The sequence below is a fragment of the Ochotona princeps genome, chromosome 1 (assembly GCF_030435755.1).
Source record: "Ochotona princeps isolate mOchPri1 chromosome 1, mOchPri1.hap1, whole genome shotgun sequence".
Taxonomy (NCBI): domain Eukaryota; kingdom Metazoa; phylum Chordata; class Mammalia; order Lagomorpha; family Ochotonidae; genus Ochotona; species Ochotona princeps.
Window position 1 is genome coordinate 104,993,570 of NC_080832.1, and position 27,148 is coordinate 105,020,717.

Here is a 27,148-nt window from a genome sequence, read left to right on the forward strand (position 1 = left end):
TCTTGCCAGAAATACACTATTTTTTTAATACACAGAATATAAGATGGGGATTTTATCAAATAAAAATCTGAAAATGCCACATGAACGCCTATCCCAGAAAAGCCCAGCTGTAAAGGGCCAGAGATGGAGGCCTGGTTCAGTAGACACATTGGGGCTCTGCCCACCCCACCGAGGGGCTCAGACTGCTGTTTCTCCCAGTGGGGAAGGGAGGGAGAGGTAGCACCACATGGGAGATTGTAAACCAGCAGGCCCAGCTGTGTGCCAGATGGGAGGTGTGGGAGCCCAGGGCGTGGGGCTGTCATGGGGTTGCCTGCTGGCTGCTCTGCAGCAGCTGCTGGAACAGCGAATGGGGCTGCCTGCGCAGTGCACTGGGTGAGTCCAGCTCCGCGACCTTTCCTGCTTGCAACACCAGGACCCGGTCTGAGTTGAGGATTGTGTTGAGCCTGTAGGAGCAGGGAGTCAGAAGAGGATCTGCGTAGGTACCAGGGGTGGGGGAATGGGAGGGGTGGGTAGCGCCCTAAGGGAGAAAGCTGAGTGGCTTGCCCCCCCAGCCCCGCCCACACTCACTCTCCCCTCACTGGACAGCACAGCTTTGTCCCCACAGGCTTGCCCTAACCCTGGCTCCCCTGGCTGGAGGAGAGACCACAGAGGTCCCTTCCTTGTGTGCCATAATGAGCCTGGAGCAGTAGTTCCCGGAGAACCCTAGGCCCCCAAAAAGAACAGAGGTTCTGGTCCCAGGTCCCTGCAGGCCCTGATGACACTGCAAGCCCTGGCAGCGGGCACACCTGTGGGCAATGGTTAGCACGGTCTTGTCTGCAAAGCGCTTGCGGATGGTCTGTTGGAGCAGCTGCTCAGTCTTCTGGTCCACACTGGCTGTGGCTTCGTCAATACACAGGATCTGCGAGGGATCCAGAGAAGGTGTAGGAATGGGGAGGAGAGGCTGTGGGGTGGGCCAGACTGCCTTATCAGTCTCTACCTCCTGCCCTGTCAGGCCCAACTCAGCTCAGTGTATCTGCAGCCCTGCCCACCTTCTCCCTCTCCCTTGGTCCTGTACACGGTTCTCCCTCTCACCTTACCTTGGCATCTGTGAGCAGAGCTCTGGCCAGACACAGCAGCTGCCTCTGCCCCAAGGACAAACTCCGGCCTCCCTCGCCCAGCTCACCGTCCAGGCCACCTGTGAGCCAGGGTGGCTTTACCATGGAGCCCCACCTCTCTCTGCTGCCCAGAAGAGGCCAGGGGCACAGCACTTACCCACGGAGCTGATCACCTCCTTCAGGTGGCACTGCTCTAGCACCTGCCACAGCGCCCCATCCTGATGTAGGCCCTGGGGGTCCAGGTTGTCCCGAACAGTCCCACTGAACAGAAACGGCTCCTGGGGGATGACAGCCAGCTGGGATCTGGGGGGAGAGAGACACAGCTTCCATCTGAGTTACAGATGTGGCCACTTCTACTCTCAGCAGTTTCTAGCTCTGGGGCTGGTGCCTAAGGCCAGGATGCCGTTAACTCCCATCAGGGTACCAGTTATCAGCCATGTCTATGAGATTATTCCAGTGCCACAAGCAACAAAGACACCCAAGGCCTAGGCCCTGTCCTCAAGAAGCTTACATCTTGGGGCCTGGCATGATGGCTTAATTGGCTAATCCTCTTCCTGTAAGCACCAGAAACCCATATAGGTGCTCATTCATGTCCCGGCTGTTTCACTTCCCATCCAGCTCCCTGCCTGTGGCCTGGGAATGCAGTAGAGGATGGCCCAAAGCCTTGGAACCCTATGTCCACATGTGAGACCCAGAAGAGGCTCCTGGCTTTAGACTGGCTCAGCTCTGGCCATTAGGGGAGTAAACCAGTTGATGGAAGATCTTTCTGTCTCTCCTTTTCTCTGTAAATTTGGCTTTCCAATAAAAAAAGAATGCATTTTTTTAAAAGCTTACATTGTACTGAGCTACAAGACTTAGAGGAAATATATGCCTTGACTTGGGGACAGCAGTGGCTAGGCAAGAAATGTCCAGAGCAGCTGAATGGGGGAAACGGGGGACACTTCAAGGTTGGAGTAGGCCTGGAATTGGTCTCTAAGCAGCCATGTGGTGAGCTCTAAGGTAAGGCACTGCAGCTTCCAAGACTAGGAGGAAGGGCAATGGATGGGTAGTGTGCTCATGGATTAAGGACACAGTTTCTGGGTATTCCTGTCATGAGATTTACAGGAAACGATCCCCAGGTGAACCTGGGTGTGGGGTTGGGCGGCAGCGGGGGTTGGGGAACGGGGACACACATACCCCAGCTGAGGCCACTGTGGCCACCAATGAGTGGCCCAGCTCCCCAGCTGTCCCAAGCACCACCTGCCAATCCTAAGACCCAAGGGTTGGGTGTTGTGGGGCCAAGCACTGAGAGAGATGGTGTCTAGTGTGAGGATGCTGGGAGATAACGAGAATGATAGAGTTGTAAAGCCCCCCTGGATCAGGGTATCCTGAGACGCCCAGGTGGGAAGTGAGGCCTGAGCACTGCTTTGTCCTATCTTCCATCTCACCCCTCTGATAGCTGGGCCTTCTCTACATGTCAGCAGTTCTGGTTCCCTTCTGCCTGCCCCGAGACCTGAGCTCGGCCAGCTGCAGCTGGCTGGTATCCACGCCGTCCAACAGCACTCGCCCCGAGCTGGGCTCCAGCAGCCGGAAGAGCACCAACAGTAGGGAGGACTTGCCAGAGCCCGTGCGGCCCACGATGCCCAGCTTCTCCCCAGGTTGCACACGGAAGGTCACACCATCCAGGGCATGGGGCAGCCCTGGCCGGTACACCAGCACCACGTCCTGGAACTCTACACTGCCCTGGGTCAGCCAGCTGACGCCCTGCTGGTGGGGCTGTGGGTAAAGAGATGGCAGTGAGAATGATGGGAAGTGGAGGAGGGGGTGAGAGGTGCAGGAGACATGGGGAAGGACAGACACAAGCATGGCAGAGGAATGGTGGCCATCACGCATGCAGGCAGGTGAGACGAGCTGGAAAAGACCAGGAAGGGGGCCTGGAGCTGCAGAACGCACCTGCTGAGGCCAGCCTGGGGGCTCCTGGGGCTCCTGGGGTAGGTCACAGCAGTACTCTTCAAGCCGCTCCACACTCACCAGCATGGCCTCCGTCTGCGTGAAACTGCTCACCAGGCCCGACAGCAGGCCCGTGAGAGAGAGGGCATAGGACAGCGACAGGCCCACCAGCCCTGGGGGACAGGGACATGGCTGCTAGAGGAGACCGGGAGCCTGGAACCAGTGTGGGGGAGGGTGGCTGAACAGAAGGAGCCCAAAGCACAGCCAGTGGCTGCAGGGCGTGGAGTGGGCCTCGCTGACAGGTAGAAGACAAGGCCGAGAGCAGGGAATGGATCAAGGAAGATGGGATGGTTCACCATGGTCCCACCTCTACCCCCGGGCAAGTCACTCCCTGAGACGTGGTGTCCTCAACTTTGGGAAGGCAATGCTCGCTTCAGCAACACATATACTAAAATTGGAACTTTGGGATGGGGGGTCATGACTGACGATGTGGGGACTCCCAAGGGGCAGGGAGAGGCCTGGGGCAAGGAAGCAGCATGAGATAAGCAGGCGGCACCTGGGTTGGCGAGGCCCTGCTGGTGCTGCACCAGGGCGATGGCTGCGATGGCACTGACCACTGCTGCCCCCATGAGCTGCAGCCGGATGTCCAGCCACTGCATCGTGGCACTGGCAGCAAACTGGCACCTCTGGTTTAGTTCCAGGAGTCGCTGGTTCTCCTCCTTGAACCTGGGGGGTTCCAGGAGGGAAGTGAGGCAACTGCACTGTCACATAGACCATCCACCTCCTCTCCACAGCACACTCCCTCCTCGGGTACTAATCCATGCACCCTCAGGCCTCAGCTTGGGAACCCAAACACCAGTGTGCTTTTTTGAAGTGGTGTTGGGAGAGGGAGGGGTCTGTTCTGCCCACGTGGTACCATCATCCCCCCTTTCCTCCTCCCTCAGGAGGCATACTCCCCCTACCCTATCCCCAACCACCCACCACCCTACATGGTCCTCTTTTCTCCATCTATAGTGGCTCACTGCCCTGGGCTCTGGCTGGCAGAGGCACACTTCACACACCTGTGGGTGGCTCTGGCAGCCCGCAGCACAGGGAGGCCAGCCAGGGTATCGGCCAGGTGGGTGTAGAGTGGGGACAGAGTGAGGCTGCCGAGGCGCCGCAGCTCCCGCGAGGACGCCCTATAGTGGCGCTGCACGCGGTAGTAGATGACACTCAGTAGCGGCAGCAGCAACAGCAGCCAGGGCAGCCCCGAGCCCAGCACGGCCAGGAGGCCCAGCAGGCCCGCGGCATTGGCCAGCAGGATGTTGAGGATAAAGGGCAGGCTGTCATCCACACAGGCCACATCGGAGGAGAAGCGGTTCAGGACCCGGCCGGTGGGCGTGCAGTCGAAGAAAGTCACTGGAGCCTGGGAGAGGAGGTGTGGTTTGGGTAAGGGCAAGAACTGGCAGAAAAGGGGGATCGTCCGGGGATAGGTACCAATGTGGGGTTGTTGAACTTGTGGAAAAACTATCTCAAGGGTGGAAATGACACATTCTCCCAGCCCTCTGCCCAGTGGGGATCCCCAAGAAGCCACACTGCCTATTCCTCTCCCTCTGGGCTAGACACACTCTGCTTTGGAGGCAAGGGAGCTACTGTGTCTCCCAAAGGTGGGAGCGTCAGACTAGGGAGTGAGCTGTGGCTGGACAGAATGAAGAGTGATAGAAGTGCGAGGCAGGCTGACTACAGGGTTAAGGGTTAGGGCTCTGGAATCATCCACAACTGCTACCTAATATCTGGGGGGACGCCAGGCAAGGCACTAATCTATCCTTCAAAGCCTCATCTGAAAAACAGGACAATCACAGGCCATACCTCCCAAGGCTGTTAGAACTGAAGGCCATGTACAGTGGCAGTTCAGAAAGTTTGAGGGAAAACCAAAGCAGAGAATCAGGTACGCTTCCAGCAGTGGGAGCTGGGGGAGGGGGACAGGCAGCCAGGTGCCAAGTCTTACATGAACGGAGTAAAGGGAAGCCACTGAAACAGACCTGGGAGATAGATGAGGAAGATAAGGCTTTCAAAAAAAAAAAAAAAGAGGAACAGAAAAAAAAAACCCAAAACTCGAAGAACTGAAAGCCAAGGTGGCAGGAAAGGGCCTCTTGGCCACAGGTAAAATTAAGAGATCTGGCAACAGGCTGGCACTATGGTGTTGGAGGTAAATCCACAGCATGTGCTGCCAAACATCCCAAATGGGTGCTTGTTTGTATTCTGGCTCACTCCACGTCTGATCTGATAATATGCCTGGGAAAGCAGCAGAAGACAGTCCCTGCACCCAATGGGAGACCTGGAAGAAGCTCTAGGTTTCTGGCTTTGGCCTGGCCCAGCCCTGGTCGTTGCAGTCATCTGGGGAGTTAGCCAGTGGATGGAAGATCCTCTCTTTCTCTTTGTAACTCTGCCTTTCGAACAAAACACCTGGCAAAAATTAAATTGTCCCTTGATGTGGAGGTGGTGGCCCCTAGATCCCATTCCTGTTTAAGCATCTGCATGCATCATGGCATCCTGTGCCACGCAGAGCCAGAATGAAATGTTATCTGGGAGCCTTTTGTACTGTACAAATCACCATTTTTAAAAAAAAAATACTTTCAATTAAACTTATTAAAATTAATTGACTTGAGAAGTACAGAGACAGACCTCCACCTACTGGTCCATGCCTCAAATGGGTGTGAAGCCAGGGCTGAGGTTGGGAGCTGGGAATGACACCCAGGTTTCCCAGGTGGGTGGCAGGAATCCCACCATGTGCACCATCACCGCCTCCCAGGGTCTGCATGAGCAGCAGACTTCAGTCAGTCAAGTACTGGACAGTGTCATTGAGCCCAGTCACTGGGGAAGGGGGATGTCATCATTTTAACTGCTGGGCCAGATGTTCACCCCTGAAACTATGTTTTAATTGCATTTTCCATGAACTTTTTGAGAGGTCCTCACAGATAGTAGTCAAATGCTCAGCACAGTCAGCCTAGCACACAGTAGGTGCTCAATAACAATGGGTACATGCAGTCTCAGAGACAGCTCTTTCCCTTTCCCTGCCTCCTCCCAGTGAACAACTGAGGCAGGGGACTAGGTCAAATGACCTTGCAAAGCACCTCTACTGTCAATTTAGGAGACACAAGGCCTGAAATCTGCTGGGATCCCATATGGGCGCTTGTTCATGTCCCACTTCCCATCCAGCTCCCTGCTTGTGGCCTGGGAAAGCAGCCAAAGATGCCCCAAAGCCTTGGGACCCTGCACCCATGTGGGAGACCCAGAAGAAGCTCCTGGCTCCTGGCTTCAGGTTGGCTCAGTTTAGGCCATTGTGGCCACTTGGGGAATGAACCAGTGGATGGAAGATCTTTCTGCCACTCCTTCTCTGTAAATCTGCCTTTTTGATAAAAATAAATAAATCTTTTAAAAGAATCTTAGGAGATACTGATTCCTTTGCAGGAGGGTGTCCCCTTCTTGGCTCCTAGGAGGAGACGAGGGATCTGGGAAGCTGCTGCCAGACAGGCAGTGGGGAGACCCCCAGAGTATTGAGGTCACAACCTGGCTCTCCACAAGCACCAGCCTTGGCCAGGTCATTTTATCTCTTAGTGCCTCAGACTGCTCACCTGTGAAATGGGGTTAATAGTACCTGCCTCCCAGACCCGGGTGAGACCCTGAGAAGACAATGGACAGGCAAGGACTTTGTAGTGAGAACATCCACAGTAACTGCTGGCCAAGCACTCAATATGTGTCAGCCAGCACCCTAAGCACTCACCATGTGCTGACAAGTCTAATTCTCACTCATAAGGGGTAAACCATGCGCTAGATCGACACATAGCAACGGGAATGATCTTAGAAACAGCTTCAATAAAAATGGAAGAGATGGAACATGGGATCTAACCCAGAACCATTTCCATAAATTAGAATTACATGCACACACCACAGGCATTTTTTAAAGAGATGAAGGAACAGACAGACGCTGTGCGTGGCAAAGATTGGTGCCCAGCAAGGAGAGGAGGGTGATGGGCACAGAATGGGACGGGAAAGGGGCCCCCCATGAACCGAGGGTCTAACATCCGGAACCTTAACCCAAAACAGAAATAACTCAGGCACATTTCTTCCCTTTTTTTTTTTTTTGTCTCACTTTACAAATGGGAAAAATACAGAGTTCCATGACTGGCTTTGAACCCAGGGCCTGAGCCTCTGGGTCTGGGAGGTTGTCATGTGGGGCACCCACACAGCTCTAAGGACTCCAGGGTACGACAGTGCCCACCCCCTGTTGAAACCCATGTCCTGGGAGGTCACTTTGCAGGGCTAGGGCTGCGTTCTGCCACCCCCTTCCCATTCCTCACCATGAGGATTCGAAGCAGCAGGCGGTGATGCAGGGTGGCAGCTGCTTGCAGGGTGCCTGCAGCAAACAGCACTGCCCGGAGGAGGGTGCACAGGGAATTGAGGCCAGCGATGATTGCGTAGATGGTGAGGTAGAAATGGACATCTGAGGAGCCATTGAGGGCAGCTGTGGGTAGTGGGAGCACTGGGGTGCTGGATGGTGGGGAGGGGGCTGTGGGTAACCAAAAGTCAGGGGCCCCTTCCCCTCCCTTTGGGTGCCTTCACAACTGCTAGGAGACACATCCCCCCCTCCAATCCCTGATTGGGGGCCACTCTGAAAGCACGAGGCCTGCCCTCAGCCTCAGCCACTTACTTGAGGCTTCCAGGAGAGAAGAGGAGCAGCCGCGGTGAGAAGGGCCCCGTGGGATCCAGGCTAGCAGAGGCTGGCACCTCCTGGGAGCTGTTCTTGGCTGCCTTCAGTTCAGAGATCCAGTGGGAAAGCCACCAGTCGGCAGCGTTGCGTGTGGCTGAGAGGGGATGAGAAGGAAAAAGACCATGACAGAGCCACTGCCCTTGTTCTATTCAAACATCAACTTCCTCTGCCCGGACTCTGACTCCTGCCCTTCTGGCCACTACTCTCAAGCCTCCTAACTTGGGGCTTCTCTCCTAGGCCAATGAGCCTCTGGCTCCAGGCAGGGCACCATCTCCCATGGGCAGGTAGTCTGAGGGAGAGGGTGATCAGAAGACGGTGAGACAGCGTACCCCTCTGGGCCCTAGGACTCTCTGAGTGGGTGGGCAGGGCATGCCTTTTGTCCCACTGTTGCTCATGCGTGGTAAGTGTCTGGGCTTGGCAATGATTAACCCAAGGTGACGCAAGGCTGAACAGCATGATGGGAGGTAGTGTAAAAGATGTGTGGCCATCCTCTCACCTTGCATGAGGAGCAGTGAGAAGAGGATGGCCAGGGCGAGTGCCTGGCCCACAGCCTTCCAGTATGCCCGGTACACGTGTAAGGCCACAGCACCCTCCTTCTTGCTTTCTTCCCCCAGCAGGCGCCCACAGGCACATGGTTCCACGTCCAGCCCCTCTTGGGATTTCTCTGGGTTGGGTGCTGAATGAGCCTTGGCTGTAGGCATTGGGGTGTAGAGAGGAATTAAGAATGCAGAGGATAGTTGAACACTGCAGGTTTCAGAGCAGCAGGCCAGCTTGGTAGAGAAGAAAGGCATTCTCTGCATACCTGAGTCAGGCTCTTGTCCTTCCTCGCCACAGACTTTGGGGATGGCTTGGACCAAGGGCAGAATTTCAGATGGGGGCCCTGGGAGGAGCAGACAGCAGGGCTGCAACGGCTCTGTGCTCTGCATTCCTAATAAACGCATGCACAAGTTCTACACTGGTTGCCCCAGCCTTTGCGTAGGGCTCATCAAGGCACTTGGAGACCATCCAGCTGGCCAGATGTTCATCCTTGAAGGACAGTCGCAGTTGCACACATGTACCTGTCCAGTCCTGCCCATTCCCACCCCAGAGTTGGTCCTCCTCATGCTGGTGTTCCATTCCTAAGGCTTCATGTTCTTCTGGCTTCTCTCCACATGAGCTTGCCAGTATATCATGTCCCTCTGGGCAAGAAGCCTTCAGAGTTGGTTTGGTTATTTTCACAAAGGCTGTCCTCCACCTGACCATGTGCTCCTTTTTGAGGGCATCAGGCTGCTCTGGGATACTGTGCATTTCTCAGTTACCAGGAGCAGTAGCAGGTCCCTCAGCCCTCAGAATCCTGAAACTGCTGGCATTGTGCCACTATGTTCCAGTCCCCTGCTTTGCAACAGCCATGCCCTAGTTCTACAGAGGCAGGAGGGGGCTTTGGTTGGGCTCAGAACACATCTGATGATCCACCTGTGTCTCTCTCCAGTCATACCCACGCAGATGCCTCCCTCCCTCGACTAGACTCCTGTTCACATTACCGGCATGGATGAGTCGCCCAGCGTCCATCAGCAGCACCACGTCTGCTCTCTCCAGGTACTCAGTTCGGTGGGTGCACAGCAGTCGTGTGGTGTGGCTCAGCATGCCCAGGATGCACCTGTGCAGCAGGTGATTGGCCACCTCTGCATCCACAGCAGCCAGGGGGTCATCAAGGAGATAGAGTTCCTTTTCCTGGGGAGAAGCAGGAGGACCCTCGGCACTGGGACCCTGGGCACCACAGCCTCGGTCCACACAATGCTTTTTTTGTTGTTGTTTGTTTCCACACAGTGCTCTTTAAAGGGCCTAGAACTCTGCCTTGGATCCATCGAAGGGAGTTGGGAAGGCCAACTTCTCAGGACCATAGGGAGACAAGAAAGGAACTAGATGCTGGGAAAATATCCCTATTCCCCCACTCAGCCAAGTGCCTGCGGCTTGGGATGCCTCCTAACCCAAGCGGGTCTCCTCCCTCTAACTTACCTGATAGACAGCACGGGCAAGGGCAATCCTGGCCCGCTGGCCCCCACTGAGGGCCACACCCTTCTCCCCGACTTCAGTCTGGTCTCCAGCTGGCAGGATCTGATGAAATAAGCACCCCAGTGGGTCTGTGAGCGCCTCAATACCATCCACCTCATCGCCCATCGCTTTGCAAGTCAAGCCAGTGGAGGGGTTTGCAGACACTGAACTTCAATTTTGGGGCGAGTCAGAGGAGACCAACCCTAATTTCAATATTACCTAACATGTCCCCAACATGTCCTGCATCCTCAGCTCATTCAAACTCCATGACAACATTATAATGTTGGTGTGTTTCCTTTCTTTTCTTTTTTTTTTTTTTTTTGGTGAATTTCCTTTTCACAGATAAGATCAAAGGTCAAACAGGTTCACCACAGTGAGAACAGGCAGGACACAAGTCCAGACCTTTTCTTTTTTTCTCTACTTGACTTCACAGAGAGAGATCTTCCATTTTCTGGTTCACTCTTCTAAATGCCTATGACAGGTAGGGGTGGGTCAGGCCAAAGTCAAGGCCCTGGAACCTAAATATCTGAGCTATTATCTGCTGCCTCCCAGGAGCACACTAGCAGGAAGCTCGATTGGAAACCAAGTAGCCTAGGCATTCCAATATGGATGCCAGTATCCCAAGTGGAACCCATTGCCTTTCCCAAACCCACTCTGCCTTGGTAACAGGCAGGAGGGCCCATGGCCCAGGTTGATGTGAAAGTTTTCGTTGGTCTTTTAGAGAAGCAAAGCACCTTGAGCCGTCCTAGGGCCTCAGGAGTGGCCTGCTAAGCCAGAGGGTCCCTGGGCCCAGAGGGCAACTTTGTGGTGTACTAGCCAGTGAGTGTTCCCAGGACAAAACTGGGATAGTCATCTCCTTTCTTAGCATCTACACAACACTGGATCCAGTAGCCACTTGTGAAATGCTTGATGTATAAAGCAAATGATAAATGACCTCAGAATATCCCAAGGTCAAAGTCAAAGGCCCTCCTTTCCCAGGAAAAGACTGACACATCCCCAGGGAGGGGTGTGCAGCAGTGATGGATGGAGGGGACATGGAGCTGGGTGAAGAAGTCATGAGAGAAATCCTGACTCTCTCCTGAGAAGTCAGCACTCTGGCTGGGAGGCAAAGTGTGGTGGTGGTGGGGATGTAATGGGCTTGGCAGGCTTCCCTAAGTTTCCAAGCGACACCTTGACCCTGGCAAGCCTTCCCTGTAGGAGATAGGGGAGGCCCTCTGAGTGGACCCAGTAGCCAGACCTAAGTCTAAAGGAGTCCCTTGACCACCACCCTCACATGCTTCAGTGTTTTCACAAGGGGTGGAGAGGACATCACTCCATTACCACCAGCCTTTTGGGTCCTGTGGAGGGAGGGACAAGGTCATTGGATGCTTTGGAAGGATTCAAGTGTGCTGAGTAATTCTGTATAAATGGTCCCTTACAGAGGCTACCCCTCAGAGAAACAAGTCTCTGGTTTGAGGTTCCAGAGATCCATGAGAAAGCAAGTAAGGCTGGCACTCACACGGAGGTCATCATCGAGGGCACAGGCCTCCAGCACTTGTCTGTAAAGCTGGGCATCGAACGACTTTCCAAAGAGGATGTTGTCCCGGATGGTGGCAAACTGGATCCAGGGTTCCTGGGTGGCCAGGCCAAAGCCCTTGGACAGCCCTGACACTGCCACTCGTCCATGCAGCCTGCAGGGCAGAGGAGCAAAGCAGCCCAGCAGCACCAGGGCTCAGCTCCCAGATCATACATGGGGTCCCTCTGCCTATGGCAGGTGACTGTGAGCAGGCAGCTGCTGGGGGCGAGTGGTGCAAATCAAGCTGCAGGCTCGTTGTGGACCAGGGAAGGAAGAAACTGCTTTTTGGTTGAGCCCAGCAGCTGTCCTGTCTGGGCTGCCCGGGAGCTCAGAAGAGGCCAAGGCTAGCTAAGGGTATCCTTCCCACTCTCACACTCACATGCCTCCCTGGGTTTCCCTACTGTACAACTGAAGAACAGCAGACATCAGATCCACCTGTCTCCTTCCCCTGGGGTCTGGACAGTGATGGTCAATCCCTCTCCAGACAGCCTCTCCCTTTCCACACTGAACAATTCGCTCGAGAAAGTGACTGTGTCTTGTTTTTTGGGGGGGCCCTGTGGCACCCCTCAAACAGTGCCTGACACCCAGCAGCAATTCGGCAGGTGCAGAGCTGAGGGCGGGGCATGCTGGGGGTTGGTACCTGTGGAGTTCCCCAGCGATGGCAGCCAGCAGGGAGCTCTTCCCGCAGCCCACCTTGCCCACGATGCCCACCAGCATTCCCTGCAAGGAAATCATGTGATTAAGTGTTTGTTTACTGGCAGGGAAGGGATAAAAGGGTCAGGGGTCTCCCCAGAGGCTGGAGGCTGCCAGTCCTCCCACAGGCATGTCCCTCTGAGCCCGTTAATCTGGAGGAAAAAAAAATTCTTCACCCACAGGCTAATCAACATGTTGCTGGATCTAGAGGTTTTATTCCCCATCCAGAGCTGCTGTCCATCTCACTGTGTGAAGAGTCTGGGGGCAAGGGGATCTGAGGGAGTATGGGCATCATGCCAGACAGAACGGAAGGAACATGCCAGGCACCTCCAAGGTGAGCTCTGAGGCAGGCATCCCAGAGTGGCAAGAGGGGCAGAAGGACAACCCCAGGCTCCAGCACCTGGAGGCCACATTGGCTAAGTCCCCTGCAGCAAAAGGCTGGCCATCCTCTTCGGTCAAATGCTTGGCCCTGTGATTTTCAGCTGCAGATGTTCTGTTCTTCCCTCATTTCTTAGTTGCTACATACACTCCATGGAACTCTTTCCTTGCTCAAAAACAACAACAACAACAAAAAAAACAAAAAAACAAAACAAAAAAACAAAAAAAATACACCAGAACAACTTCCTCCTCCAGGAACAGGCTGGGCTGTTTGTGATGTCCCCACCCTGCAGGCCAGGGTAGATCCATTTGGTGGTCCAAAGGCTAACCCTAGCCCTTCCCAGGGAGTGTGGGATCACATCCAAGCGGAGGTTTCTCCCTACTGACTGCAGCCACTCCTTCCATTCAGAGGAGTGTGGGTCTCCGGAGAGAGAATGAGGCAAATAAATGAGTGCGAGGCAGTGAGAGGGCAGGGAGCTGTGCAAGTTGAGGCCTGGCTCTGGGGCCATGTCTGAGATCTGGCTGTGTTCTTGGCTTGGAAGTCTGCAGTTCAATTCTATGTCCCTATTCTCAATTCTTGTTTGCTTAAGCTAGCTCCAATTGGTTTTTATGACTTACATCCAAACAGCCCCAACTAACACATTAGTAGAATTCCTTTGAAAAATTCTAGCCTTGTCTTGCCTAAACTAAGAGAAAACACACACAAACAACAGACACATATACACACAGCCCCAGCCAGAAATGTGAGCCAAGCATGACAGCAGCAAATCAGGAGCAGGCTGGGTTGAGCCATGGGTAAGGGGTCAGAAAAAGGTCAGGGGAGAGTGACAGCTCTGGACTGGGGTGGGGTGGGGGTGGAAGTCCCCTTCTGGCCAAGAACATTCCCCCCGCAGCTTCTTCTTCCCTTGTGCATGCTGCCATGTGTGTCATGGGCTGTGATTGCTTGTCAGTAAGCCACACACAGAGCACAGCCAAGCCATGGGCGAAATCTTCAGCCTGAAGGGATGCTGGCTAAGCCCCAGGGTCTCCTCTGAACTCCACAGTTGCCAAGAAACATGGCAGGACAAACACGCCCCTGGGACAGGTTGGGACAGGGTTTCTGGCCCAGCGAACCTTTTTCACTTCCAGGTGACTGATGAACGTCTCTTGGCTGCTTCCAATGGGGTCCCAGGAGAACAGGGCTGCACACAGCTCCAGCACTGTCGATGGCTCCGCAGGGGGATCTGAACAGAGATGCAGCTACTCAACTTGGCTCCTGACCCACCTCCAGTCTGCTCAGGTAGGTCACCCAGGGCATGTTGCTATCAGTGCGTCTGTCCCGTCCATTATCCAGAACTCACTCGGCCTCGGCCTGCCCTCTCCCTGGCTCAGGGGCCACATTCCCTCTCTCCTTCCCCATTGCTAGGGTTGCCCTCTGGCTTCCTCTTACCTGGGCTGTAGTACACCTGGGGGCTGTGGTTCGGAAGATCCAGGAAACCCTGGATCCGGTCCAAGGACACTTTGGCCTCCAAGAGACCGTTGATTACCCAAGGGAAGCTGTTGAGGGGCAGGATGAGCATCCGAACCAGCGCCAGGGCTGTGAACACCTATGACAGGTGGAACGGAGGTAAGGCATCAGTCTGATACCCAGGAGCTGCCTGAGGGCCTGCTGGAGACACAGGGCACCCTGAGGAGGAAAAACAGGGCAGCAGCAGAACCGAGGACCTCAGTGGACGGTTCTGGCAGTCCCAGACACTAATACAGGGCTTCAGACTTCATCTTTGGAAGTGCACAAAGTTGGCTCACTCTGAGATCCCCCAGCAACTGTGCAGCAATGTCACTGGGTGCTGGCCAGACCTAGAAATGGGTCATGGGCTTCTCCCTGCAAGGTTGTTAGAACAAGGATAAATACATCTAACTGTTAGATCCAGGCCTAACTGGAAGGCAGGATGGTGATGCCGTGTCTCACACAGAGTGTCCCCTTGGCTGGATGAAGCCACAGAATCCTTTTCCTGTCTTCCCCAGCTTGCACTGCGGGCCTAAATCCCCTCCCCTGCCTTTTTAGAACATCTGTCCTCCCTTCCTGGTCCTTACCTTGGTGGCAGTGAGCTGGTGCCCCATAAGGACATAGGTGATGAAGATGACGATGGAGATGACAACTGGCAGGGCAGCCCACAGGTAGACACAGGCTGCATCCAGGTACTTGATGACACGGAGTCGCCCCAGCTCTTGAGCCCGGCAGGCCTTCACTCGGGCCCCCAGTGCCTGCTCCCACCCGCAGAATTTGATGACCCGCATGCCGCTCAGCAGCTCTGTCATGAGCTAGGGACAGGGACCGAATGGGCAGTGTGAGGTGGAGGCACTGTTCATGTGCCTTCTCTTTTGCCCAGTCTCCCCCATCTCCTCCATCTCCTCCAGCTGCTGGCTAAGCATGCCCAGGACTCTAGAGCTCCTGGATGTTGTCCTTCCCCAGCCCTGGGCTTTCTTCCTTGCCCTGTCCTTTCTAGAAATCCAATCCCTCAGATCCTTCTCATCCCTCCCAGTCTTACATCTTCTCCATTTGCTCCACTTGGGGGAATGAGTGGGAGCTGAAATTTCTTTTTTTCTCCTGGGAGATGAAGGAGGCACGCAGACCTCACACAGGGTAAAAACCCTCATTCCCCCAATAGATGATGGACAAGTGATCACTTCCAAAAGCTTAAAGACGTGGGCTTTGGGAACAGGCTGCCAGTTGTGGCCCATAGCTTGGTGGGGATACAGCAGCTGTTCCCACAGAACAGACCAAAGAGGGCACACTGCAGCCTGGGTCCCCCAAGCCAATGCACCCAGGCCAGAAAGCCACAGAGGAACTCCTTGTACCCTAACAGTTGCACATCTGCCTGCACTTTGAGGAGACACTGGGAACCTCCCTGAAGGGTCTGGGAGACCTAGCCTGTAGCCATCCTAGGCTCGGGAAGGGGGTGTGGAGGATCGGTGGGGAAAGCCTCATGACATAACCAGTTATAGGGGGATGCTTCCTTACCCTCTTAGCACTGTGGGCTATTCCAGCCTGAGGTCTGACAGCTAGGCTGGATGGATCCCTAGAACTGGCAAGCCCTTGGTAGAGGCACTCACCATCATGACAGAACTGGTGGAGTCACACCCACAATACCTATGGCTGGCCCTGGCCGGACAGTGAGCTACTCCTTTCACACAGCCTTTCCCTAAGAGGGCTGGGGCTGGTAGATGGGGCTCTGCTGGGCTTGTCCCCATATGGGCTAGTCTGTGCCCTAGACAAGGAAGTGGCCAACTTTGCTTATAGCTTTGTCATTAAAAAAAAAAAAAAAGATCCATTGGTAGGAAAGATGACTTTCCTACCTACCAAGGCTGCCACTTAGAGATCTGTTAACTAATATGCTACATTACTAATGGGCTATGCTGACTCCAAGCTTGCTTTGGGACAGGTACTTTGTAAAACATGATTGTACAGCCTCACAAGACCCTGGGAGGAAGTAGAGGTTCAAGTGAATGACTTTTTGGGGACAACTGAACTTGTAAGTGCTAGGGTCCAGCTGTCATTTTCTAGCTTGAACTCTTAACTTGGTAGGTCACACTTACTCCCTGAGGCACTGTGCATGGGAGGTGGTAGGGTAGGGGTCCTGGGAACCTGGATGCCACATTGGGGTAGGCCTCCATGTTGCTGAAGGGGGTCCCAAGCCCTCACCTTAACCCGGGCATCCTTGTGTTTCAGCATCTCCTGGTTGCTGGCCATGATACGAGTGGCAATCACTTTGTTGACAGGGACCAGCAGCAGGGCCAAGATGAGCCCACCCACAAAAGCCACGCCCACCTGCTGGTGCAGCAGGTAGAGGGTGATGGCCAGCTGCAGGGGCAGGCCCCAGGCCTCATGGAAGCTCCCAGCAAAGTTAAGCAGGCGCTCCGAGTCGGTGCTTAGCAGGTTCAGGACCTCTCCGGCAGGAGGGCGACTGGGCCCGAGCTGGAGAGCCTTGTGGTACAGGAGGCTCAGTACGGCCCCCCTAATCTGCAGGGTCACTTTCCGTAATTCATACCCATACTGATTCTGCAGCATGGCACCCAGGACTGCCCCACCGGCCAGCCCCAGGGCATAGAGTAGACCATGGCTCAGTGGCTCCTGCCCCTCCTCCAGGAAGCCCACCAACAGGGAGAGCAGCAGGGGTCCAGAGAACCCAAGCATGGTCCCCACCAGCTTCAGCAGTCCAAGAGCCAGGTAGCACCGCCCAAATGCCTCATACAGAGCCTTCCACAGCCGAGCACCTTCCTGCCACTGTGCCTGGAAGGCACTGGCCAGGTAGGATGGATGCAGCCTGTGGGGGAGGCGGCAGGTGTCCTGGGGCCCCCGTAGCTTGCCACAGGCACCACGGGTCATCAAAGGTGCCAGCCAGGCATAGGACAGGCGGGACAGCCAACTTTCTCCATCTTCGGCCACCTCTGGTTCTTGTTCCTCGGGTATGAGGAGTTCCTGGGTCGGGGGTTTCTGTGGACCCCCGGGGGCTGCCCAGCCCAGGCCATAGGCCAAGAGGGCAGTCAACTGCAGGAGGAGAAGGCAGAGACGGGCCAGGGGCCCTGGGAGAAGTGGGGACAGAAGTGTGCCTCGCTGGCAATGCCATAGCAGAGTTAACACCAGGGCTGGGGCTGGCAGGAAGGCAGTCAGTGCCAAGGTCAAGGGCCCTCGGGAGCAGGTGTGAGAGGAGTGAGCCAGTGCCCAGAGGGTGAGGCTGTGGCTGATCCAGGCCACAGCTGCCACACACCCAGCAAACACTTCCAGCCCAACAGGCCCTGGGCCTGCCCCTGGTGGCAACGCAGCTGGCAGGAGGTCCAACAATGGGAGGATGGCGAGCAGGACAGAGGCTGCAAGTCGGAGGCGCCAGCCAGGGCTACAGCATACGATGGAATCTGGCCTCCTGGGGACATGTTGGAAGAGAGAAAAGAAGGCCCAACGTGGCTGACCCCAGTCAAAGGCACGCTCCTTCTCTCCCATCACTCCCTCAATCACCTGCACTCACCAACACCCTTTTCTGTCTGCTCCTCTTATCCCCATCTCACTGAACCTTGGAACCCAGGACCTTTTCTCCCAGGAAGTCTTCCAGATTGACTCCACCCATGTTCCGGCCTACCCACACTTAGTTCTTTCTTTTTCATTTTTATTTATTAGAGAGTTACACACACAGAGAGCTAACTGTTGCATCATTTCCCCAAATGCTGCAACCGCCTGGGCTGCGCCAGGCTAAAGCCAGGAGCCTGGAACTCAGTCAAGGTCTCCCCTATGTGGGTAGCAGGATCCCAAGGACTTGAGTCACCAGCCACTGCCTCCCAGTGTGCACCTGAGAGCTAGATTCGAAAAGGTGGGGCTCAAACCCAGGCCTTCCAACAAGGGGCGTGGACGTCCAAAGCAAGATACTAACTACTGCACCAAAACTCACTTCCACTTTAATATAAGGGTCTACTTATGATTGTTCTTAAATTTACTTTAAAAAAAAAGATTTATTTTTCTATTTGAAAGGCAAATTTACAGAGAAGAGTCAGTAAGGATTTTCCATTTGCTGTTTCACTACCCAAATGGCTGCAACAACCAGCCGGAGCTGAGTCAATCTGAAACCAGGATCTTCTTCTGGGTCTCCCAGTGGTACAGGGCCCCAAGGACTTGGGCCATCCTCTGCTGCTTTTGCAGGCCATAAGCAGGGAGCTGGATGGGAAGTGAAGCAGCCAGGACTCAAACTGTCACCCGTATGGGATCCTGGCGCCTGCAAGGGCAGGATTAGCCTATTGAGCCACCATGCCTGCTCCTTAAATTGAATTTCATTTTTTTCACATTTATTATATCTTTAATTTTTAATTTTTATTTGAAAGGCAGAATTACAGAGAGAGGATAGATAGCACTTCCATCCATGGTTTCACTCCCTAAATGGCAGTAATGGCTGGAGCTGGGCTGATCCAAAGCCACAAGCTTCTTTCCAGGTTTCCCATGTAGATGCAGGAGTCCTGCTGCTTTCCAATGTGCATTAGCACAGAGCTAGATCAGAAGTGGAGCAGCCAGGACTTGTACCAGCTATATGGGATGCCGGTGACACAGGCAGAGACTTAACCTACTATTCCATGGTGCCAGTCCCACCAAAAAAAAAAAAAAAAATTCTAAGAACCAGGTGATACGTGCACATTAAGAGTCAACTATAGAAAACACACTTGCAGTAGTGTTAGAAAGCCTTGAAGGTTCACGGGCAGAAGAGGACTGGGCAGGGGCATCTGTTACAGCTGTTAACATGCCAGGCTCTTGTACTGTAGCACCTGCTGTACATCCTGGCTCCATTTCCGACCCAGCTTCCTGCTATCACACACCCTGGGAAGGCAGCAGAAAATGGCTCGATGTATGTGGGTCCCTGCCACCACAGCAGAGCCAGACTGAGTTATGGCCTCCTGGCTCTGTCTTGGCCCAGCCCTGGCTGTATGGGCATTAGCGGAGTAAATCAACAGGTGGAAGAAATCTTTCAAATACAAATTTAAAAATAAATTAAAAAGGACTTAATCTGTTATGCTTTTTGTTGGCAGAGTTCAGTCACTAGGAAATTTGGCTGTAAATAAAAATGCTTACAAATAAATCTTTAAGAAGGAAGGGGGATGGCATCACGGTACAGCAGATTAGTATCCCATATGCAAGGGTCAATTCAAGTCCGGGGTGCTCTGGTTCCTGTTAACACCAATATGGAAAATCAGTGGATGAGCATTTGGGCTCCTACCACCGACATGGGAGATCTGGATTGAGTTGCTGGCTCCTCTTTTATGTAAAGGAAAATATTCGGGTTGTTGTGATGGCTCAATTGCTTAATCCTATGCTTGCAAGCGCCAGCATCTGACATGGGCACTGGTTCATGTCCTGGCTGCTCTACTTCCCATCCAGCTCCCTGCTTGTGGCCTGGGAAAGCAGTAGGAGATGGCCCAAAGCCTGGGGACCCTGTACCCATGTGGGAGACCCAGAGGATGGGCCTGGCTCCTAGCTTCAGATTGATCAGCTCCAGTTGTTGCAGCCATTGAGGGAGTGAACCAGCAGACAGAAGATCTTTCTGTCTCTCCTCTCTGTAAATCTGCATTTTCAATAAAAATAAATAAGTCTTCAAAAAAAAAAAAAAAAAAAAAGGAAACAAGTTGTCCAAGATGTGGGAATAGAAGAACAAAAACCAGGCTTGTGGAGATGGTTTCCTGGTCCCAAGTTGGCCATTCAGCAGTCTCTAGGCCTCTCTCCATCTCACTTTCCTCCCTGGTACCATGAGAAGCCCGAAGTCTAGACCCAAAGCAAGCTGAGGTCCTCTGCCAAGATTCTGCACAAAGCCTGTTGAAGGAGTCATTCGCAACTGCTGTTGAGCCTGTGATGGTATTCCTCACCCTTCCTTAGGAACCAGGAGCTCTCAAGAGTGGGCCAGTCTCCAGTAGCCACTCCTCACAGAGGAGCACACTGAAGTATAAACTAGGTCTCCCACCTTGCTGGCTCCTCTTTTTTGTAAAGGAAGAAGATTGAGGCTGGCTTGATGGCTCACTTGCCCAACCCTCACTAGCCTTGTTCCTTCCAGACCAAGCAGATCTGTAGAGTCTCCTGGCCAACACAGCTGCCCCCAATTCCTCTTGTATGGGCACCCTCTCCATCATCAGCCTACGAAGACATCAGAATGCTGGGTTTTCTCAGCAGCCAGAGACTAACCTCAGCCATCTCTGATCATACAAGGACTAAGGTTACAATCAGGATGAGTTGAGCATCCACATTTTAGAGCCCTAAACGCAGGAAGGCCAGAGGCTTCAGTTTTATTCTTTTACTCTTGTCTGCTTTGCCAGCTGAGTTCCCATATGCTTTTCTTACCCTAGGAGCACTCGGGCATGCAAGTGGTGAGAAATTGAACCTACAGTTTATTCAACACAAATCAGACTTTTTGATGAAAAACACTGCTTACCCAATGCTGCCTTCAACCCATGACAGCTGTGTGTGGGCATGTGCCAATCGATAACAGGGATGAGTTCTACCATGTTTGAGAACTATGCCAGGCACCAGCCGGTTAAGCCACTACTTGCAACACCAGCAGCCCATACTGAAGTGCAGGTTAGAATCCAGTTGCATCACTTCTAATCTGCCTCTGGGCTAATGTGCCCGGGGAAAGCAGCCAACGAAAGCCCAAGTACTCGGCTCCCTACCACCCACACGGGGGAGACGGGGCTGGAGCTCCCAGCTTCGGCCTGGTCCAGCCCAGAAGCAAATCGCTGGATGGAAGATCTCTATCTGTGTGTCATAGTGCCTTTTAAATACATTTTTTTCTAGTTGCCAGGCACTGCTCTATAAACGTAAATGCCCTGTTTCATTTATACTTCCCAACAATCTTCAAGACTCACAGAGAAGGGAAGCAACTTATCCAAGAATAGCACTCTGCTAAGCGGTTGCGCTGCAGTTTTATTCTCCTTCTTAGTCCACAGACCTCCCTACCTGGTGACAGGCGGGAGAGGCCTGCGGCCAAACGCGGACAGCTGTCTCTACCCACCTCGGGCGGCCCAGGTGGCAGGCACTGAGGACGGCGAGCAGCGCGTGGGGCAGGGCGCTGAGCACCAGTTGGGTGAAGCAGTGGCCCGTGGTGTCCCCTTCCCACACCGGGAGCGGCCGCGCTGCGCTGGTGCCGCACAGCCGGGCCAGAAACTGCTCCATGGCCGCCTAACCTGCAGGGGAGAGCCGAGGGGCAAAGGCTGAGAGGGTCGGCCAGCTGCACCCACCTTCCACACTGCAGCCCATTCTCGGCGTATCCCTCCGAGAGGCAGGAAGTGGGGGAGGCTGTGCTCCCCGGAGCGGGCGGCTCTCTGCATTCTGCTTACCCACCCAATCGCTTCCCCTGTTTCCCTTCCCCTCGGGAACCTCAAACCTGAACAAGTTGCTGGGAGCCCGATTCCAAAATCCTGAGTCCTGGGCGCGCAAAGGGACACGTTGCCGGGGTCGGAGGACTGAGCCGGACTCGTCGGGCGCCCCCTCGAGGCGGGAAGACCTTTCAAGGCGCTGCTCGCCCCGCCCATCCGCTTCTGCGCGCGTCCGTGCGCAGGCGCGCCGCCGCCGGCCCTGGGTGCTTCGGCAGGTTGTTCTCAGAGCAGCAGAAAGACAGTTGAAAAGCAGAACATACCTGCTGACAGGGTAAGGCTGCTTCAGGACTCTTACAACCATTTGCTTCCTTATTCTGAGGCTGTATTATCTCCTTTGACCTCTAGCAGTACAACGGGGTTAGGAATACCAGTACCAAAGTACAGTTAAGAGATTTGGATAATTAAGAGCGGGGAGGCCAACGGGCTGTGCTCACAGTAGCCCTCCAAAAATTAATTTTAGAGAACTAGTTCAGGGTGTGGTATTGTGGGGTAGCAAGTAAAGCCACAGCCTGTGTAGTGGGCAACCCATAGAGATCCCAGCTACTGCACTTCTTTCACTTTTTTTTTTTTTTTAATTGTGAAGGCAGATTTACAGAGAGAAGGATCTTCCATCGCTGGTTCATTCCCCAGGTGACCACAGTGGTCGGAGCTGAGCTGATCTGAAACCAGGAGCTCTCTCACATGGGTACAGGGTTCAAAGGCCAGCCTCCTCAGTTTTCCCAGGCCCTAAACAGAGAGTTGGATGGGAAGTGGAACAATTGGGACATGAGCCAGCGCCCATATGGGTTTCCTGTGCTCGGAGGTAGAGGATTAGCTGTTGAGCCAATGTGCCAGCCCCCCTTCTTTTTTAAGATATGTGGGAAGACAGTATATGCCTAGAACATGCCATCCAGCCATCAGGCTGGCGTGCTGCAGATTGCCCAAGGAAGGGTGTCTAGAGATTTATTGGAGTAGATGAGGGCATGACAGAGGAGGAATGATTTCTGGGTTCTTCCACAGACTGGGACACTGTACTCACAAGCAGGTGAGCAAATTGAGATGGAGTGGTTTAAAGGTGGGGGCAGGGGGAAACCAGAGGACATATCTGAATCAAGCCAAGACACTCATCCACATGGGAGACCTGGGCTGGAATAAATAACTTCACCTGCCGCCCACAAGCACACACAGAAAAAGCATATGCGAAGGCCAGGACTGAGGGCAGACCATGCCAAGCTGGGCCACAGCACCTCGGTTAAGCCACATATGAGATCTGGGACTGGGAGTACGCCTGATAGGGACACATGGGGAGCACAATAGCTAAGGCTGGTGGCTGATCAGGCTGGGTCAGGGCACAGCACCTGGTGGCATGCACAAGAGCTGAGACAGGGTGTGGGCCTTTCCCGGCTGGGCTAGGCTGCAACACCCAATAGTGAGTAGGCCCTGCCAGGCTGGATTGAAGCACTCAAAAGTACACACCAGATCCAGAGCTGGGAAAAGGCCTGGAAGGGGAACTCTGGAACTCCCCTACTAGGCTACATGAGAGAGTCAAAATTGGTGTGGGCCAGCCTGGCTTGGCTACAGCATCAGTTGGTAAGTGCCAGGACTGGATGCAAGTCATGTCAGGCTGAACTGCAGTACACCCTGGAGGTGCAAGATTCAGGGCTAGAACGGGACTGGGAGGGGAACCATGGACATTCCTCTGCTGGGCTGCAGCTCCTACTAGAGAGCATGAGAACCAGGGCTTGGGAGTGGGCCAGGCTAGTCAAGGTGGCAGCATCTGTCGGCATATGTATGGGCCGGATCTGGGAACTAGACAGGATGAGCTAAGCTGCAGCACCCATGGTGTGCATGAGAGTGAGAAGGGGTGTGAAATGGATCAGGCTAGACTGCAGCACATGCTGGCATACAAAACCTGGGCCTGGAGACAGGTTATTGGAGGTCGCCCCGACTAGCCTGTGGCACCCACTGGTATGCATGAGGACCGGGTCTATGGCAGGCTCGCTGGGTTGGACTGCAGCACCCATTGGTTCATGTGAGATATGGGTCTGGGGTGGAACTAACCAGGCAGCTGCATCCACCAGTATGTAGCTTGGCTGGTGCAGGTGACAGGCCAAACCTGACTCTGCGCTAGCTAGCACACATGAGTCAAGCCTGAGGTCACCCCAGGTAAGTTTTGACCACTGGACCCAGTGCGTGAGCACAGGGAAAAATCACAGGATGTGTGTTTCAACCTTGGAGTGTATGTACTGGCACTGGGCCTCCTCAATTGCTGATGTCTATGCAGTGGATAGCAGGCCCACAGTGGACATGATAGTCAGCTCATCTAGGCAAGCAGGGAATGTTGACTGTCCTGTCAGAGGATAGAAAGCAGAACAGGTTAGACAACTCTCCTAGCCAAGCTTTGCACATGTTCCTGGGTCTGTGGATGCGCTAAGGTGGACTTGGTCAGCCATGGACCTTGGGAAGATTTTATCAACCCTGGTGCAACAAAGCTGCCATCAACATTGGAAAACTATCAAAACCACTCAAGTAACACCTTTGGAACATTCTTCCCACATCACATTTTCTTCTTTGTTGTTGTTTTGTTTTACTTTGTTTTGTTTTCTCTCTCTCTCTCTTTTTTTTTTCTGCATCTGGGGTAAGGGAGGAAATAAAGGGAAAAGCCCCACCCATCCTCCCACCCATCAGGGGGTCCTCAACGTAGGGCATGCTCCGAGGGCCCTGCACAAGTGTGTGTTTTTTTTCTAAGATTTATTTTATTTTTATGCAAAGTCAGATATACAGAGAGGAGGAGAGATAAAGAGGAGGATCTTCCATCCGATGATTCACTCTGCAACGGCCGGTGCTGTGCCGATCTGAAGCCAGGAGCCAGAAACTTCCTCCAGGTCTCCCACATGGGTGCAGGGTCTCAAGGCTTTGGGCTGTCTTCAATTGCTTTCCCAGGCCACAAGCAGGGAGCTGGATGGGAAGTGAAGCTGCCCGGATTAGAACTGGTGCACATATGGGATCCTGGCGCACACAAGGCGAGGACTTTAGCTGCTAGGCTGCACAGGGCCCTAAAGTTTTTTTTTTTTTTTTAAGATTTAGTTATTTATTTTTATTGGAAAGTCAACTATAAGAAAGGAGGAGAGACAGAGAGGAAGATCTTCCATCCAATGGTTCACTGCCTAAGTGATCACAATGGCTGGAGCTGAGCCAATCTAAAGCCAGGAGCTTCTTCCAGGTTTCCAGCACAAGTGCAGGGTCCCAAGGCTTTGGGCCATCATCGACTACTTTCCCAGGCCACAAGCAGGGAGCTGGATGGGAAGTGGGGCTGCCAGGAATAGAACCGGTGCCCATATGGAATCCCAGTGCGTTCAAGTTGAGGACTTTAGCTGCTAGGCCATTGCGCCAGGCCTGTTCAAGTGGTTTTGATAGTTTAACAATTCTGAATTGCTGCCAATCTCACCATTCCAAGCACGATGAAATCTCTCCAGGATCCACTGGCTGACACAGTCCACCTTAGAGTCTCCATTTGCCCAAATTTTCACTGTCAATAATTGGCTGGGGTAGATGATCAATTTGTTCTGTCCTCCATCCTTTGTTGTGGTACCAGGTGTCCTCTGCAGGCTCCGATGGATAGCCATTTCTTCCATGTGCACCTGGATGTGCTGTCCATTGCTTCATCTGAGCCTCTGAGGAGACTCAGCTTTTTTTTTTTTTTTTTTTTTTTTTTTTTTTTTTAAAGATTTATTCATTTTATTACAGCCAGATATACACAGAGGAGGAGAGACAGAGAGGAAGATCTTCCGTCCGATGATTCACTCCCCAAGTGAGCCGCAACGGGCCGATGCGCGCCGATCCGATGCCGGGAACCTGGAACCTCTTCCGGGTCTCCCACGCGGGTGCAGTGTCCCAAAGCATTGGGCCGTCCTCAACTGCTTTCCCAGGCCACAAGCAGGGAGCTGGATGGGAAGTGGAGCTGCCGGGATTAGAACCGGCGCCCATATGGGATCCCGGGGCTTTCAAGGCGAGGACTTTAGCCGCTAGACCACGCCGCCGGGCCCGAGACTCAGCTTTGACACTTGCACTCCATGGTCAGACCGTGGAAACTACACTTTTCAAGGTTGGGATTCTGAGATCAGCAGTTTAGTTGGAGGGATCCCCAAAGAATCTTCGTCTGAAATGATCCCATGCCTGATTCTTGTGTGTGAATGCCAGTGCAGGGTCCAGCACAGTCCATCACCCTAATCCGCTTATGCATATGTTGGTGGTTGCAATTGCTGGGTCAGTTCTATTTCTAGCCCTGTCTTCCACACGAACCAGTGGGTGTTGCAGTCCAACCCGATCCTGCTTACCACATATATGAGCCTCACGCAAACCAGTGGGAGCCTCAGCCTAGTCGGAGTGACCCACAATAACCCCCACAGGCCCGCCCCCTGCCTTGGTTCCTGTGCTTGCCAGTATGTACAGTAGACAGGTCTAGTCTGTTCCACATCCCATTCAACTCTCCTACATGTCAATGGGCATTGAAACCTAGTTCAACCCCAGCCCCACTATCTAGCTCACACACATGTGGGCAGGTACCATTCTTTTTCTTTTATAACATATATATGTGTATATATATATATATATATATATATACACATATATATATATATATTAAAGATTTATTTATTTTATTACAAAGTCAGATATACAGAGAAGAGGAAAGACAGAGAGGAAGATCTTCCGTCTGATGATTCACTCCCCAAGTGAGCTGCAATGGCCGGTGCGCGCCGATCCAAAGTCGGGAACCAGGAACCTCTTCCGGTTCTCCCACATGGGTGCAGGGTCCAGGCCACAAGCAGGGAGCTGGATGGGAAGTGGAGCTGCCGGGATTAGAACCGGCACCCATATGGGATCCTGGCGCGTTCAAGGCGAGGACTTTAGCCACTAGGCCATGGCGCTGGCAGGTACCATTCTGTCTAGCCATGCCTTCCCCAGTCCTGGTCCTCATGTTCACCAGATGCAGTGGCAACCCAGAAGGAAATGCCCACTGCTTCCCTACTGGGCCCTCACCCGCTCCCGGATCATGCACTCTCCAGGTGGTTCTGCATTTTAACTTGACAGAATTAGCCCCCAGTGCCAGCATCTGTGGCAAAGCCCAACCAACCCTCACCCATTCTGATTTATGCTTGCACCAGTAGGAACAGTTATTCTAGCCTGGCTTTTCCCTGATCCAGCTCACATGAGACCTACAGGTGTTGTAGCCCTGCCTGGTCTGGTCTGTTCCTATTCCAACTCACGGTCTCCAGTGGAAGTGGTGTTCCAGCAGAGGAACCCTCTGCATTCCCTCTACCAGCTTTGTCCCCTCAGCACTCCTGGTTCTCACGTGTGCTGGTTGGGTGCTGCGGCCCAGTCTGACATGGCCTGCCTCGCCTCCACATTTGTCAGTAGCCCGACCCGGCCCAGCCCACCCCCGATTCCAGCTCATGTTGGTGGGAATAAGAGCCTCACTCAGCCCAGCGGGCACCCAGTCCCAGCTGTAGTGTGTACTGGTATGTGTTGCCACCAAACCCGGCCTGACCCACACTCTATTCCAGTGCTCAGATTCGCCAGTGTGTGATGTGAACTGGTTCAGCCTGGTCCGTCCCTGACCTGTGCCAAATGTATGCCAGTGGGTATCGTTTCCTGGCCTGGTCTGGGTTGTTCCCTATCATGGTTCTTGCCTCACCTGCCCCCACATCATCACATTTTCTTTTCTTTTCTTTTTTTTTTTTTTTAAAGATTTTATTATCATTGGAAAGCCGGATATACAGAGAGGAGGAGAGACAGAGAGGAAGATCTTCCATCCCATGTTTCACTCCCCAAGTGAGCCACAACGGGCCGGTGCGTGCCGAT

At 53.6% G+C, this 27,148-nt stretch overlaps 1 protein-coding gene across 3 annotated transcripts; it reads right to left on the reverse strand.

Annotated features, from left to right (window-relative positions):
* ABCC10 (ATP binding cassette subfamily C member 10) lies at positions 1-21,453 on the reverse strand. 3 transcript variants are annotated; one of them, XM_058662562.1, is made up of 22 exons: positions 21,316-21,453; positions 20,944-21,115; positions 16,113-17,331; positions 14,504-14,731; positions 13,860-14,016; positions 13,544-13,653; positions 12,000-12,079; positions 11,303-11,474; positions 9,769-9,867; positions 9,294-9,483; positions 8,576-8,653; positions 8,270-8,464; positions 7,714-7,867; positions 7,364-7,553; positions 4,085-4,428; positions 3,580-3,749; positions 3,027-3,196; positions 2,587-2,849; positions 1,252-1,397; positions 1,077-1,174; positions 786-898; positions 1-443 (listed from the first exon to the last, which is right to left on the reverse strand). In XM_058662562.1, the coding sequence occupies exons 2-22, from the start codon at positions 21,102-21,104 to the stop codon at positions 299-301; spliced, it is 4,482 nt and encodes a 1,493-aa protein (XP_058518545.1). In that variant the 5' UTR covers positions 21,105-21,115; positions 21,316-21,453; the 3' UTR covers positions 1-298. The 3 variants fall into 3 exon arrangements, with proteins under 3 accessions (XP_058518545.1, XP_058518552.1, XP_058518543.1); XM_058662569.1 differs by lacking the exon at positions 21,316-21,453 and having other exon boundaries at positions 16,239-17,331; positions 20,944-21,309; XM_058662560.1 differs by lacking the exon at positions 21,316-21,453 and having other exon boundaries at positions 20,944-21,309.
* Between the last annotated feature and the right edge of the window lie 5,695 nt (positions 21,454-27,148).